This window comes from Oncorhynchus tshawytscha, linkage group LG16 (genome assembly GCF_018296145.1).
Source record: "Oncorhynchus tshawytscha isolate Ot180627B linkage group LG16, Otsh_v2.0, whole genome shotgun sequence".
Taxonomy (NCBI): Eukaryota; Metazoa; Chordata; class Actinopteri; order Salmoniformes; family Salmonidae; genus Oncorhynchus; species Oncorhynchus tshawytscha.
The window spans coordinates 20675828-20693293 of NC_056444.1; the positions used below are offsets into that span (position 1 = coordinate 20675828).

At 43.4% G+C, this 17466-nt stretch overlaps 1 protein-coding gene across 1 annotated transcript in view; it reads left to right on the forward strand.

Moving 5' to 3' along the window:
* pola1 (polymerase (DNA directed), alpha 1) overlaps positions 1 to 16904 on the forward strand; it is a 93124-nt gene extending 76220 nt beyond the window's left edge. The window contains exons 36-37 of the mRNA XM_024403227.2: positions 1539 to 1635; positions 15693 to 16904. Coding sequence (XP_024258995.1) covers positions 1539 to 1635; positions 15693 to 15832 — 237 coding nt within the window. The 3' untranslated portion in view covers positions 15833 to 16904. The remainder of the gene's footprint in view (positions 1 to 1538; positions 1636 to 15692) is intronic.
* Positions 16905 to 17466: the final 562 nt, after the last annotated feature.

Below are 17466 nucleotides of genomic sequence, written 5' to 3' on the forward strand. Positions count from 1 at the left end.
TTGGAACACAGGAGTGATGGTTGCTGATAATGGGTTTCTGTACGCCTATGTAGATATTCTATAAACCATCTGCCTTTTCCAGCTACAATAGTCATTTACAACATTAACAATGTCCACACTGTATTTCTGATCAATTTGATGTTATTTTAATGGACAAGAAATGTGCTTCTTTCTTTTTTTAACAAGGAAATGTCTAAGTGACCCCAAACTTTTGAATGGTGGTGTACATGCATACTCACACACTTGTTAAACACTACACACACTCATTCATAGACATTGAAAACACAATCCATTTGCGGACACAGGCATTACGGATACTAACACTGTCATACACGCATCATAATAATAACATACTACATACCCCTGATGCTAGTTATGGGGGTGTCCTGTAGTTTAATGTAACAGTCAGTGTAATTAGCGTTGTGATAACGGCCTCATGCAATCACATTGACGGAGGCTGTTGTTCAGCTGCCTCTCCTCTTTCTCAAAAACCTTATCACAACAAACTATAAGCCAGGTGATTTACACATGATCAGATCTCTTTCCCTTTCTCTTCCCTCACCTCTCCCTCATTTCCCTCTCTACCTCCCTCTCTCTCGCTCTCACCCACTACCTCATTATCTTAGCCTCTCTCTCTCTCTCTCTCTCTCTCTCTCAGGCGTGTGACTAGAGTTAATTGTTGCTGAAATTAACAAACCAAACTACGGCTTTATTGGTCATGCTCCCTGAGAGGAGGATGGTGTGATGTAAATAGATGAGAGATGGAAATAGGAGGATCAGGGATGTGAGCATGGTCCGAGAATGTGGGAGGAAAGTGAAAGAGGTGGAGGAGGAGACAGTATATTTTATGACATCTCATTAAATACAGGTAAAACGCGAACATGAAGTGTCTTCATAGGGCGTTGGGCCACCACGAGCCAGAACATCTTCAATGCACCTTGGCATCAATTCTACAAGTGTCATGAACTCTATTGGAGGGATGCGACACCATTCTTCCACGAGAAATACCATAATTTGGTGTTTTGTTGATGGTGATGGAAAACGCTATCTCAGGCACTGCTCCAGAATCTCCCAGAAGTGTTCAATTGGGTTGAGTTCTGGTGACTGAGATGGCCACGGCATATGGTTTACATCGTTTTCATGCTCTTCAAACCATTCATTGACCACTCGTGCCCTGCGGATGGGGGTATTGTCATCCTATGGGGGCATAGCTATGGTTGCCAAAATAATGACCTGCCCAGCACTTTTATACATGACCCTAAGCATGATGGGATGTTAATAGCTTAACTCAGGAACCACACCTGTGTGGAAGCACCTGCTTTCAAAACACTTCATATCCCTAATTTACTAGCATTTCCATTATTTTGGCAGTTGCCTGTATATTATCAGAGCACCTTGGGTTGTCACATAACACTGGGGTTGGTTTAAGGGGCTTGAAACAGTTTTTTTTCTCTCTCTCTCTCATTTGACAAACTACAGGTTTGACTGCTACAGTACCTGTTGATGAGTGTGTAGTAATGTGTGTTTTCTCTCCACAGTACTCTGAGAAAGCCCTGTACACCCAACTGTGCTACTACAGGTTCATCTTCGACTGGGAGTACGCTGTCAGCAAAGTACTGCAGATGGACGAGAGAAGTAAAACTACACACACACTAGCATTCAATCAATATTACAATTGACACCCACTTACTGTACATACATCTTAGAGGCCTATGTATTAAGACGCACATACAGTTTATTGTAGTGACTGTCACACTCACGTGTAGACACTAGTGATACGCGGGTTGACTCATAACCCACAGTTCCCGCGGTTAAATCCGCCTGGCGGGCAGGCTTAGGGACATTAAATATTGTGTGGATGAAGGGTGGGTTGAATAGAGAAAACAATGCATAACAAATCCATATATATATCATTCTTATCTATAGGCTCCATTAAAAATGTTTATTATTGTTATTTGACGTTCGTGCGTAGCCTAAGCCTACGCTTTAGGGCCGAACTGTACACTCGCCAAATACACACCAATTGCCAAATGCTTTGGGATCAGAAAAAGTTTACGTTGATCCACTGAGGCAGAAAAGACTATCGGAGTTTAATTTAATAAGAGGAAAGCTGCAAAATGGACAGATGAAAATAAATAGGAATGCCAGAACAGTAGGTTAATGTTTGGGAACGATTTGGTGAAGTGGTAAAAGAGCATGATAGCGGTGCCGGCTATGTCATATGTGATGAGGCGCGATATAAATTCAAGTCACACGACGGGGACTTTAACATGGCATGTCGAGGGAACTGTAGGCTAATGTTCAGATGGTTAAATGGAACAGTCGTCTGAAATCTGGACACTGACTAGGTCTGTAACCTCTCACATAGCCTAATATAACATTTATTCCTGCAGAATGATTTCTTTCTTTCAGCATTTTGAGAGAATGAATGTGTGGTTAGGGACTGTCTGTAAAGGTGCTATCTTTATCAGCATCATAAAATATGCATCCAAGCCAAAATATGTTAGGTAGTTTTCACAGCTTTTAATTTCCTTAAAACTGGTCTAACTGATGTATTTTGGAAATTTTGCACACAAAATCATTTCCATTTTTTTTTTTTTTTTTTTTTTTTTTGCATTTTCGCCCCAGTCCCTTTGCTGTCCGAGTGAAGCAGTGAAGAAAGAACTTTACCAATGTCAACTAGATTGAAGAATTCATTCTATCGATTTATGGCATTATTCTGGTGAGCAAGGGTTTATTTAGTATTCGAAGGCAACAAGTAATGACTGAAGATAAGCTGCATGTATCTAATTATACACAAGTTGACTAACAAATAGACAACCAAAATGTTGAAATTATAAGCAGAAACACAGGCCTGTCAAAAAATTGCTCTGCCTCTGACTGTACATCACATTTTCTATATTTGCGTGTTTGGTTTGGATGTGGGCCTCAGATTTGAACTATCACATAGTCAGTCAGGTGTGGCTGAACAAACAGCTGACCAACGCATCACTAGTAGACACACACCCATGCGTTGGTGGATGGGCGTGGGCTATGAGGGGGTTGGGTTAAGGACACTCAGCTCCTCGAGTCGACAGCCCTAATTTCGTAGACGGATTCAATCACACAGACACACACACACACACACAGACAGAGAGAATCTTACACAATCGTACACACACAGAATGCAAAATGCTCTAATCACGGAGAGAAAGAGGGAAAGAGCTCTCCATCTCTCTCTCTTTCCCGCTCTCTTCCTTTTCTCCGACAGCCACTCTGTTGCCAGTGTTGATTGAAAACAGGTTTTAGATTTGGGGAAATGATAGGGGGAGTAATAGGCAAGCGGATGAAAGGATAGCCCTTCTGCCTTAATAGGACATGGAGCGTATATTTCCTCCCGGACCCATTTAGCCGCGACACACCACGCTCTGGGCTCGCTCCGGAGGCCCCTTACCCACAGTCCTCTGATTGATGTCACTTGATTAGAAAGGGTCGCTCTGCGAATAGATTTATTTATTTGATTAAACATGTATGTATGTATGTATGTGTGCGCGTGTGTGTGTGTGTAGACGCATGTGTGAAAGCGAGGGCCGGAGAGAGGGAGCGAAAGAGCAAGGCAGCGGAGGTAAATATAAGTTGTAATCAATAGATGACCACTCTGGAGATGGATGGCGCAGGAATGGCAGGATGGGGATGGAGGAGAGGTGGAGGCGGCGAGGAGGGCTAACATGATTATAGCCTCTTTTCTTTTGTGTTTTTCCCCCTCTTTCTTTGATGTGAGAAATCAACGCCAATCCTTTCTTTCCCTCCCCTTTTCTGCCTTGCTTTCTTTACTTGCTTTTCATTATTTCCTTCTTTTGCGTCTGGCCTTGTCAGGTTCTTTGTTTGGTCAACTTTAGAAATAACCGTTTAACCCTTTACGATCGTGGGAATTGGCCTATATGGATAGGGCTACATTGAAATGTTTCTTACAGAAGAAATATGGAATGCATAACAATGGTAGCAGTTAAAAGGAGCTGGGAGACTATGTGGAAATGATTAGACTAAAGGTGAGGTACACAACAGTTCACCTATCACATGACTGAATCTAACCATTACACTGTTTTGATTTAATGTGTATTTTACATTTACTGTACTTTCACTGCATTTGTTAATGAAATCTGAAAATATTCTGGATACATTCAGTAACATGATAAGAATGTTGGGTAGGCGCAATAAAATAAAAAATAATTATAAGGGCTTGAGTGAGAGGTCTAACTGGTGTTTCCAAGTAGCCACAAACCTCTCCAAAGTGTGCAGTGTCTTAAGTAATTTCAATGCACTTTTATGACTAAAAGAAGTGACTTCAACTATACAGTGCTTTTTTGAGCTCTACTAGCTGTGCCGTTGAGGAGCTCTACTAGCTGTGCCGTTGAGGAGCTCTACTAGCTGTGCCGTTGAGGAGCTCTACTAGCTGTGCCGTTGAGGAGCTCTACTAGCTGTGCCGTTGAGGAGCTCTCCTAGCTGTGCCGTTGAGGAGCTCTCCTAGCTGTGCCGTTGAGGAGCTCTCCTAGCTGTGCCGTTGAGGAGCTCTCCTAGCTGTGCCGTTGAGGAGCTCTCCTAGCTGTGCCGTTGAGGAGCTCTCCTAGCTGTGCCGTTGAGGAGCTCTCCTAGCTGTGCCGTTGAGGAGCTCTCCTAGCTGTGCCGTTGAGGAGCTCTCCTAGCTGTGCCGTTGAGGAGCTCTCCTAGCTGTGCCGTTGAGGAGCTCTCCTAGCTGTGCCGTTGAGGAGCTCTACTAGCTGTGCCGTTGAGGAGCTCTCCTAGCTGTGCCGTTGAGGAGCTCTCCTAGCTGTGCCGTTGAGGAGCTCTCCTAGCTGTGCCGTTGAGGAGCTCTCCTAGCTGTGCCGTTGAGGAGCTCTCCTAGCTGTGCCGTTGAGGAGCTCTCCTAGCTGTGCCGTTGAGGAGCTCTCCTAGCTGTGCCGTTGAGGAGCTCTCCTAGCTGTGCCGTTGAGGAGCTCTCCTAGCTGTGCCGTTGAGGAGCTCTCCTAGCTGTGCCGTTGAGGAGCTCTCCTAGCTGTGCCGTTGAGGAGCTCTCCTAGCTGTGCCGTTGAGGAGCTCTCCTAGCTGTGCCGTTGAGGAGCTCTACTAGCTGTGCCGTTGAGGAGCTCTCCTAGCTGTGCTGTTGAGGAGCTAGAGCAAAGCACACTTGTAGTTGTTTTGTTTGGAACACAGCACTGCTTCCCCGACATCACACAATCCAACAATGTCCCATTATAAATTGCAATCTGGGTCAGGTGGGCATAATTTGAATGCTTGTTCTATTGCCAACATGACTAGCTAAATCATGACTAGCTAAATTATAAGATACGATCTTACAGTGTTAGGCTTTCACAAGGCAATTCAGAGAAGCCGATCTGGTGCGCATAGAAAGGAGTCATGAGTGCATTCTGATGTGTTGGTCCGTGGCAAACTTCCTTCACAATACAACAAACGGGCTCATTCTGTTCATAGCTTTATTTATAATATAATCCTCACTGTCTCATCTTTCAAAATACATTGAGTCCTCGTGGTTTACAGAATGTCCCTCACTCAGACAACAAAAGAGTTGCAAAAGTTACTCGATTACCAGGAGGGATGGGGGGCAACTTCTAGTCGGGCGCGGTACTCAAGTTCAGAATGGCTGTCAGTCAAAACCCATACAGCGCTGTGAAGCGACAGAGCCTGAGCTCTGACATCACGTATAGCATGTTTCTGTACAGCCACTGCGTTACAGTTTAGGCACTTACCAGTGTCCAAGTCTGCTATTTTCAACCCTTATACGGGTACAAGTGTAAAGGGCTACACCTTTTATTGTATAGTTTTCAACAACACACCGTGTTGAAACTATTCAGAAATTTATATTTCATCTCCCAGGCCTAAACACGACTATGTGACTACTCTTACTCACCCTCACAACACACACCCTGGCTTCGCTCAGACTGGGATAACTCTAGGTGTGACTGGATTAGTGGACTGACTGGGACGACACGCACACCCACACACACAGACCCGTGCAGCTGTAAAGTACATGTTGTGTGTGTTATCCTCTGGTCCCGGGGCAGTAATACCACATATTACTGTATTACACTCTCTGGGGAACCTTTGCTCGGATTACAGGGCCAGACAACAGTGGCCCTCCACACTCCTTACCTGCTGGGTTACCACACCTTTTAACCTAGCTTAGTTTCCTTAACATTTTGCTTTCATCGGCACACTTTATTTGGTAGTATGAACATCTGCTGAGAATCTATCTGTTGATAAGCAAATGCTTACTGAACTTGTGATTAGGGTAAGGGTTATGGTTAGTAGGTAGTTAGTTGAAATGTTACTGATAGTCGGTAGAGCGTCTACAAATGGACTATCCAAATAGTGTTTCCGCTTTCAATGATATTTCTTCAATCTTTACCTCGATAGTCCTACATGGCTTGTGTTTGCTGCAGCAACTACTCTTCTGTTACCCGAGAGGAGACAGGTATCTGTCTGATCTACATATACCCTACATTATTGTGCCCGATTGCTATGACTGAGTTAAACATAGAGGTAATTTCCTCCCCGGCAGGAGATCGCTAATAGAATACACAGACGTTCACACACCTAGCTACCAGCAGTATTCCCCCATGATAAAACAATCTCATTCTTGGCAATAATTAAACATCTCATATCAATGACTTCCACAGCATTTACTGGCACGCTTCAGCTTTGTCTCCTCCCTCCTTCACTCCCTCTCTTTCCTCCTCTGTCTCGCTGTCTGTGGTGAACAGAATATGATTGTGTGTGTGAACCATAATTTAATTTCTCTGCATTGATCAGATATAAATTCTCCTCTCCAGATGCCTCAATCACATACAGAGCTCCTCTGCCCCTCGTCACAGCACTGTACCTTTCCCCCCCCCCTCCTTTCACTCTCTTTTCCTCCCTCCTCTCTCCTGCCCCCCCTCCTCTCTTCCTCTGCCACTCTCTGTCTTCTCTCCTGATCTCTCTCCCTCCTCCTGTAAACCCTCCCTCCCTACCAGTCCATATAAGGACAGTAAATCCGTGGGTGCGATTGTCAAATCAATTATTCTTTCTGTGCAATTACCCTCACACAAAGAAGTTTCCCCATCCTAACCGTGCTCCACCATGCTCCGACGGGTGATTAAATTAACTCCTGTCCCAGTTGCCCGCTACGCTAGCTGCTAACAGCCATGCGCTAATAGAATATTCATGTTAGCGTTAGCAAGCGCTATGGCCCGGCACCATTATTATTCATCACGTTAGTGTTGGTGCCAGGATTGCTTTGGCCCATCTCCATTAACTTTATCATGCACACTTAATTATACCCTTGTTATTGTATACCTAGATAGAGTGGAGCACCGCACAGCCCTGATACACTGTAGACAGGCCCGGCCTTGTGTGCGTGGTGTCTCCTTCTCTCCGTCATGCCTTTTTCTCTAGTCTTTTCTCCTGTTCCTTTTCTTTCATGCCGTTTCTCCTTTTGCTTTGTCTCTCCCTCTCCTCATTCCTCCCTTTCTCCCTACTATCTTTTTTCTTTTTCTCCTTTCACTCGCTCTTTTAAAGGGAGGCCATTTATTTGAACTGCAACCCCTACTGAGAACTGGGCTCTATCTTTCTCTCTCTCCCTCCCTCCTTCCCTCTCTTTCTCACTCTGACTCTTAAATCATTCTTTTATCCATTCCACACACAGTGATTGAGGGGGAAAAAGAGAAAGAATGAAGAAAAGCAGGAGGAAGACTAGAGAAAAAAAGAATTATTTTCTCCTACCTTTCAGAAATGATGACATGATTGCGTTCGCTTGATCATGCATCATCTTCTTTCTTCTCCCCCTCTCGCTCTATTCCTCAGATAAATAGTCCCCCTTATCTCGCTCTATTCCTCAGATAAATAGTCCCCCTCCTCTCGCTCTATGACTCAGATAAATAGTCTCCCCCTCCTCTCGCTCTATTCCTCAGATAAATATTCTCCCTCCTCTCGCTCTATTCCTCAGATGGTCTCCCCCTCTCTTGCTCTATTCCTCAGATAAATATTCTCCTTCCTCTCGCTCTATTCCTCAGATGGTCTCCCCCTCTCTCGCTCTATTCCTCAGATAAATATTCTCCCTCCTCTTGCTCTATTCCTCAGATAGTCTCCCCCTCTCGCTCTATGACTCAGCTAAATAGTCTGCCCCCTCTCGCTCTATTCCTCAGATAAATAGACTCCCTCCTCTCGCTCTGACTCAGATAAATAGTCCCCCCCTCGCTCTATGACTCATAAATAGTCCCCCTCCTCTCCCCTCTTCTCTCCCCCTTCCTGCCATTTCTCCTCCCTCCCTTTGTCTCACTTTCTCCTTCCTCACCTCATCTAGTAATGGTTGCTTGTGGTGGCTGGGTCAGCCTGACCAACCTGTGTGTGTGTGTTAGTGAGGAAGTGAGCACATCATTCTTTTTCCATCTGTTCCCTTCTCAGTTCCTGCACATGCCATCTTCTGTCGTGTGTGTGTTTAACCTTTGTTCCCTCTGGGCAGCCTGTCCCTGTGTATTTATACAACACCCACTAATGCACCACACAGAGAAGAAAACGAGAGAGAGAAAGAAGGGATGACAGAGAGAGGAGGATGGGTAATAGGAGTGTAGTAGAGGAGAGTGGAATCGGATAGAGGGATTAATATGTGTGTATTTAGAATATATACTGTATATGTTTTGTATGGAAGTGGTAGAAAGAAAGGCTTAATGGGAGATTATAAACTGGGTTGTATACCACGGGTATGACAAAACATTTATTTTTACCGTTCTAATTATGTTTTTAACCAGTTCATAATAGCAATAAGGCACCTCGGGTTTGTGGAGTCAAGTGAGAAAAGTGAACAGCCTGTAGCTTGTTATATTGACCGTATACCCCCCCTGAAAACGGTGGGATATCAGACCCTATAGGTATGAAAAAGAAAAATACTGTTCTAATTACATTGGTATCCAATTTATGATAACAATCAGGCACCTCTGGGGTGTGTGGGGTATATGGCCAATGTACCACGGTTAAGGGCTGTATCCAAGCACCATATACCACACCCCCTCGGGCCTTTCTCAACATATCAGCCAATATCGGAATGACACTTTAGCGCATCTGTCTTTGCGAGCATCACCTCTGTGTCCGAGACGAGTGGGCACGTTGCTCAAAGAGCGATGAGAGACAGTCGGGCAAGTAGGCCTGGCCCATCCCGACAGGAAGTAGGGGTGCTGATAAATCGGTGGGATATACGTACATACATGCGTACAGTACCAGTCAAGAGTTTGGACACACCTGCTCATTCAAGGGTTTTTCTTTATTTTGACTATTTTCTACATTGTAGAATAATAGTGAAGACGTCAAAACTATGAAATAACACATATGGAATCATGTAGTAACCAAAAAAGTGTTAAACAAATCTAAATATATTTTATATTTGAGATTCTTTAAAGTAGAAACCTTTTGCCTTGATGACAGCTTTGCACACCCTTGGCATTCTCTCAACCAGCTTCATGAGGTAGTTCACAATTCCAGTGGGTGAAGAAGTTTACATACACTAAGTTGATTGTGCCTTTAAACCGCTTGGAAAATTCCAGAAAATGTAATGGATTTAGAAGTTTCTGATAGGCTAATTGACATCATTTGTGTCAATTGAAGGTGTGAAGGCTTGCAAGCCGAAGAACACCATCCCAACTGTGAAGCACAAGGGTGGCAGCATCATGTTGTGGGGGTGCTTTGCTGCAGGAGGGACTGGTGCACTTCACAAAATAGATGGCATCATGAGGGAGAAAAATTATATGGATATATTGAAGCAACATCTCAAGACATCAGTCAGGAAGTTAAAGCTTGGTCGCAAATGGGTCTTCCAATTGGACCATGACCCCAAGCATACGTCCAAAGTTGTGGCAAAATGGCTTAAGGACAACAAAGTCAAGGTATTGGAGTGGCCAACACAAAGCCCTGACCTCAATCCCATAGAAAATTTGTGGGCAGATCTGAAAAGGCGTGTGCGAGCAAACCTGAGTCAGTTACACCAGCTCTGTCAGGAGGAATGGGCCAAATTTCACCCAACTTATTGTGGAAAGCTTGTGGAAGGCTACATAAAACGTTCGACCCAAGATAAACAATTTAAAGGCAATGCTACCAAATACTAATTGAGTGTATGTAAACTAGAGGTCGACCGATTATGATTTTTCAACGCCGATGCCGATTATTGGAGGACCAAAAGGGCCGATACCGATTTAATCTGACCATTTTTTAAAAATGTATTTATTTGTAATAATGACAATTACAACAATACTGAATGAACACTTATTGTAACTTAATATAATACATCAATGAAATCAATTTAGCTTTAAGTAAATAATGAAACATGTTCAATTTGGTTTAAATAATGCAAAAACAAAGTGTTGAAGAAAGTAAAAGTTCAATATGTGCTATGTAAGAAAGCTAACGTTTCAGTTCCTTGCTCAGAACATGAGAACATATGAAAGCTGGTGGTTCCTTTTAACATGAGTCTTCAATATTCCCAGGTAAGAAGTTTTAGGTTGTAGTTATTATAGGAATTATAGGACTATTTCCCTCTATACCATTTGTATTTCATTAACCTTTGACTATTGGATGTTCTTATAGGCACTTTAGTATTGCCAGTGTAACAGTATAGCTTCCGTCCCTGTCCTCGCTTCTCCCTGGGCTCGAACCAGCAACACAACGACAACAGCTACCATCGAAGCAGCGTTACCCATGCAGAGCAAGATAAACAACCCCCAAGGCTCAGAGCGAGTGATGTTTGAAACGCTGTTAGCGCGTGCTAACTAGCTAGCCATTTCACTTCGGTTACACCAGCCTCATCTCGGGAGTTGATATGCTTGAAGTCATAAACAGCTCAATGCTTGACGCACAATGAAGAGCTGCTGGCAAAACGCACGAAAGTGCTGTTTAAATGACATTTTTACGTGCCTGCTTCTGCCTACCACCGCTCAGTCAGATACTTGTATGCTTGTATGCTCAGTCAGATTATATGCAACGCAGGTCACGCTAGATAATATCTAGTAATATCTAGTAATATCATCAACTAGTGATAATGATTGATTGTTTTTTATAAGATAAGTTTAATGCTAGCTAGCAACTTACCTTGGCTTACTGCATTCGCGTAACAGGCAGTCTCCGTGTGGAGTGCAACAAGAGAGAGGCAGGTCGTTATTGCGTTGGACTAGTTAACTGTAAGGTTGCAAGATTGGATCCGCTGAGCTGACAAGGTGAAAATCTGTCCTTCTGCCCCTGAACGAGGCAGTTAACCCACCGTTCCTAGGCCGTCATTGAAAATAAGAATGTGTTCTTAACTGACTTGCCTAGTTAAATAAAGGTATAAAAATGTAAAAAATCAATCGGCGCCCAAAAATACCGATTTACAATTGTTATGGAAATTTGAAATCAGCTCTAATTAATCGGCCATTCCGATTTAATCGGTCAACCTCTAATGTAAACTTCTGACACACTGGGAATGTGATGAAATAAATAAATGCTGACATCAATCTCTCAACTATTATTCTGACATTTCACATTCTTAAAATAATGTGATGATCCTAAATGACCTAAGACAAAGAATTCTTACTTGGATTAAATGTCAGGAATTGTGAAACTGAGTTTAAATGCATTTGGCTAAGCTGTATGTAAACCTCCGACTTCAACTGTACATACATACATACATACAGTGCATTCTGAAAATATTCAGACCCTTTTGACTTTTCACTTCACGGCTATTTTCAGGTCTCTCGAGAGATGTTTGATCGTGACGTCCAAGCTCTGGTTGGGCCACTCAAGGACATTGAGAGACTTGTCCCGAAGCCACTCCTGCGTTGTCTTGGCTGTGTGCTTAGGGTCGTTGTCCTGTTGGAAAATGAACCATTTATTCATTTGACCCCATTTTTCCCCCACCCAATTTCGTGGTATCCAATTGGTAGTTAGTTTTGTATCATCGCTGCAACTCCCTTCCGGTCTCGGGAGAGACTAAGGTCGAGAGCTGTGCGTCCTCCGAGAAACAACCCAACCAAGCCACACTGCTTCTTGACACAATGCCCACTTAACCCGGAAGCCAGCCGCGCCAACGTGTCAGAAGAAACACTGTGCATCTGGCGACCGTGTCAGCGTGCACTGCGCCCGGCCCGCCGCAGGAGTCGCTAGTGTGCGATGGGACAAGGACTTCTCTGTCGGCCAAACCCTCTCCTAACCCGGACGACGCTGGGCCAATTGGCTGTGACAAAGCCTGGACTCTAACCCAGGATCTCTAGTGGCACGGCGATGCAGTGCCTTAGATCACTACGCAACTCGGGAGGCCCCCAGGAAGGTGAACCGTCGCCCCAGTCTGAGGTCCTGAGAAGGTTTTCATCAAGGATCTCTCCGTACTTTGCTCCGTTCATGTTTCCCTCAATCCTGACTAGTCTCCCAGTCCCTGACGCTTATAAACATCCCCACAGATTGATTCTGCCACCACCATGCTTCACCGTAGTGATGGTGCCAGGTTCCCTTCAGACGTGACGCTAGGCATTCAGGCCAAACAGTTATATCATGGTTTCATCAGACATGATAATCTTTCTCATGGTCTGTCCTTTTTGGTTCCTTATGGCAAACTCCAAGCGTACTGTCATGTGACTTTTACTGGGGAGTGACTTCTGTCTGGCCACTCTACCGTAAAGGCCTGATTGGTGGTGTGCTGCAGAGATGGGTGTCCTTCTGGAAGGTTCTCCCATCTCCACAGAGGAACACTGGAGCTCTGTCAGAGTGAGCATCAGGTTCTTGGTCACCTCCCTGACCAAGGCCCTTCTCCCCCATGATTGCTCAGTTTGGCCCGGGTGGCCAGCTCTAGGAAGAGTCTTGGTGCTTCCGAACTTCTTCCATTTAAGAATGATGTAGGCCAGTGTGTTCTTGGGGACATTCAATGCTGCAAAGATGTTTTGGTTCCCTTCCCCAGATCTGTGCCTCGACACAATCCTGTCTCGGAGCTCTATGGACAATTCCTTTGACCTCATGGCTTGGTTTTTGCCCTGACATTCACTGTCAACTGTAGGACCTTTACATTGACAGCTGTGTGCCTTTCCAAATCATGTCCAATCAATTGAATTTACCATAGGTGGACTCCAAGTTGTAGAAACATCTCAAGGATGATCAATGGAAACAGGATGCACCTGAACTCAGTTTAGAGTCTCAAAGCAAAGGGTCTGAGTACTTTCTGTTTGTCCCCCTGCTTAAGCCAGTACATGTCCAGGACCGTCTGAAGTTTGCTAGAGAGCATTTGGATGATCCAGAAGAAGGTTGGGATAATGTCATATAGTCAGATGAAACCAAAATATAACTTTTTGGTAAAAACTCAACTTGTCGTGTTTGGAGGACAAAGAATGCCATACCTGGGGGTGGAAACATGCTTTGGGGCTGTTTTTCTGCAAAGGGACCAGGACGACTGATCCGTGTAAAGGAAAGAATTAATGGGGCCATGTATCGTGAGATTTTGAGTGAAAACCTCCTTCCATCAGCAAGGGCATTGAAGATGAAACGTGGCTGGGTCTTTCAGCATGACAATGATCCCAAACACACCGCCCGGGCAAAGAAGGAGTGGCTTCGTAAGAAGTATTTCAAGGTCCTGGAGTGGCCTAGACAGTCTCCAGATCTCAACCCCATAGAAAATCTTTGGAGGGAGTTGAAAGTCTGTGTTGCCCAGCAACAGCCCCAAAACATCACTGCTCTAGAGGAGATCTGCATGGAGGAATGGGCCAAAATACCAGCAACAGTGTGTGAACCTTGTGAAGACTTACAGAAAACGTTTGACCTCTGTCATTGCCAACAAAGGATATATAACAAAGTATTGAGGAACTTTAGTTATTCACCAAATACTTATTTTCCACCATAATTTGCAAATAAATTCATTTAAAATCCTACAATGTGATTTTCTGGGGGAAAAATTCCCTCATTTTGTCTGTCATAGTTGAAGTGTACCTATGATGAAAATTACAGGCCTCTCGTCTTTTTAAGTGGGAGAACTTGCACAATTGGTGGCTGACTAAATACTTTTTTGCCCCACTGTATATATTTTAAGAAGCTGAGAAAAATACTTGTCATCAGAGCAGATAGAAGTAATACTCATCCCTCTGTGAATGGCAAACAGTAATTTTAGGGGGGAAAATTTGACATAGCATTTATGTTGCTTCAAAACTTTTGTAGGTACTTCCAGTTGATTTTAGCATCCACATGTATGGGACTTTGCAACTCAATAGATGCTAGTCAGCCTGCAGAATAAACACTTCTAAGGTAGCTTCGATAAATAGAGCTAAATTATAAGAGGTACATTTGTGGGCTTGCTTCAGCGGAATACAAGGATTTGTAGCCTACCATAACCATTTGGTCTTTTGAGATATTATTTTATTGAATATTAAAACATACAATCTACCTGCATAGAAGCCGCTCAACGTTTACATTAAATTGCAACGTTTGCAGCTGCGACGTTTGTATTATTATTATTTTTTACCTTTTATTTAGCATTGTTGGGAGATCTGGACGAGGGTCACAGTTTTGACTTGGTTGGAGACGTGTGGATGTGCTCTTGGTCAGGGTGTTGGCCCTCGTTGCTTCAGTGGGACACTCTGGATGGGATTCTATAAGATGACTGAATGTAATGTAAAGGTTAGGCGGCTTCTATGCAGGTAGATTGTATGTTAGATTTATATTGTCAGTAAAGAACAAATATTGTTTTATGCGTTGTTTTATACATCAACTCATACATACCATGGAATTGGTACATCAAAAATCTCTTCCCAGCTATTTTGCACCCTTATGGCACAGCTGTCAACATCTTGGTCCTCTAGTTAAACTGCCGTACTTTCCTATTTATGCTATTCTTATTCCTCCGCCAGTTTTGATCATTTATATTGGGCAGATAGACCAGTTCCCTACCACCTCCCGTCTCCTCCATTTTTGGGGGGCTATCTTTTGATATATTGAATAAGCATAATTATTTACAAAGACAAATGTACTTGGTTGCAATGTTATACATCAAGGGTGGTCAACCATTCTCCAGGAGAGCTAATACCTTTGTGCAGGCTTTTATTCCAGTCCCCCTCTAACAAACCACATTTTAGAAATTAGCTGCTCAACCAGACCTTGATAAACTGGCCCTGATGTGTTTGAGCAGGGCTTGATCAAGAGCCTGCACACCCAATAGCTCTACAGACTGAGGGTTGACCGTATGTGTTTTATACAGTTGCCTAACAGGTATTCCACTTTGTCAGGGGTTAAGTGCCTTGCACAACGACAGGAGGTGGTACATGGGATCAGAGAGCAGCCTCAGTGTCGACACCACATTATGCTTACTTTTTTATATGTACATAGACGCTGCCAATTGTTGGTCATGGAAATGTAGTTAAGTCATCGAAAAGTCATGAATTTCCATCTGACACTAAATGTGTGTCGACCCCATAGCCCAACTTGAAGTGATAGTATCACTGCTCCACTATAGATCCCTCAACTCTCCAGTTAAGAGTGATATAAATCCCAAAGCCTGTATTTCTACCAGAGAGAATATTGTCATACAGTGCAACATTTGACACTCTTGTGCTTCTGAAAGCTGTCTTAGACTGACCATGTTCTTCAATTATTTATCTATTTTTTCCCTCTTCTCCCTTTCCCTCTCTCTCTACCTCTCCTATCTTTCTCATCCTCCTCTCCAGTGAGGGTTAAGAAATTATGGAAGACAGAGATAGAGGTCTACAGGAAGTTAAAAGATGTTCCAGACCGCTCCCTCCTTGCCAGCGGTTACTCTGAGGTCAACCTCTCCAAACTCTTTCAAGCCTTCACTTCCCTCAAGTAAATCCTGCGTCAACTCCTCCTTCACAGTTATTGGCCAGTGGGGATTTAATTATTTACAGCTGTGGAGTCCTATAAGCATGCACGTTTGGACAGTGAAGGCCCCCACCTCCTCTGGATGTGACTTGGTTTACTGAAAAGAAACTTGTTTTCTTAGACAACATATTTCTTGGTGACTGTCATCCCTCATGTCGCATGGGTGTTAAGGCATATAATGATTCTGGTAATGCTTATTGTACATGTTGCTTGTGTGTTTGATGAAGTTGCATTGACCCTTGGCTCTTGATGCCTTTTCTTTGTATGTATGATAATTTTACTACATTTGAGTGAGATTAGGAGGACAGAGTGTATAGGGTCTTTGTATGAAATTAGGCCTTGATTTACATAGTGAGGTGTGTGTGAAAGATTACAGCCAGTCGGTGTGACCCTTGCTCTCATATCAGCACATCTGTCTCTTATCAACCCATTATGATTGGCTGCTGAGATGGCTAAAGACCCTCTACTCCCTCCACACACTGTCGAACACACTCTGTGACCTAGTCACACTTTTTTGGGGGGGGAGGTGGTGGTGGGTGACAATCAGCTAAACGAGACACCAGAGGATGACTGGGTGAGGGAGGCAGATGACTTCTCACACACTTGGAATTAGCCAATGATACAAGCCCTGGCCAGTGAGTTTACTGGACTCCTGCTGTGATTGGACACTTGTTAAAATTACCCCCATTCATTGTGTGTGTGTGTGAGGGATGGACAGAGAGAGGATCGGTGGTGAAATAGATGGGGTGAGGGAGGGCAGGAGTTGTTCTTTAATGTCCGTATTGAACAGGTGATGTCACTCTCCAACCTTCCTCTGTTTAAGTGATGTCATTGGAATAGCCTCTTTCACACTTTCCTTTTCTGTTGCTATGAAAAAAAAAATTTTTTAATGTGTGTAATTTTCCACTATTTCTCATTCTGAATGTTGTATAGTTTTTTTAGATTCATAATCTTCTGTTTAGATACGGAAAGTGTTTTGTACAACATTTGATACTGAAGCTTAAATAAAAGTGAAATAACTAAATGAAAATCTCCTTGGTACTGTATGTTGATACATGTTTGTATGAACTGGCCTTTTCAATTAGCTGCTTGGTGGCTTTGAGAGATGTGTGTGTTCTAGTGTGTCTAAGGGCCTCTTAAATTAGTATATTAGGGAATATCCGCTGTGTGTTCTCCATCCTTCACTGTAGTTGTGTATGTATAATGACAGACTGATCATTTTTACTAGGTCTCATCATCATTGCAGGAACCATTTCCATAAACGCCGCTTCAGAAATCACTACACGCCAGCCTCAGACTTCTAGAACAGACCTTAAGTAGGCTCAACACTTAAACCACCATTCCTTATTGTGTGTGTGCATATAGTGGCATTTCATATATATATATATATATATATATATATATACTGAACAAAAAATATAAACACAACATTTAAAGTGTTTGTCTCATGTTTCATGAGTTTAAATAAAAGATCCCAGAAATGTTCCATGCGCACAAAAAGCTTATTTCTCAATTTTGTGCACAACTTTTATATCCCTGTGAGCATTTCTCCTTTGCCAGGATACTATATCCACCTGAAGGTGTGGCATATCAAGAAGCTGA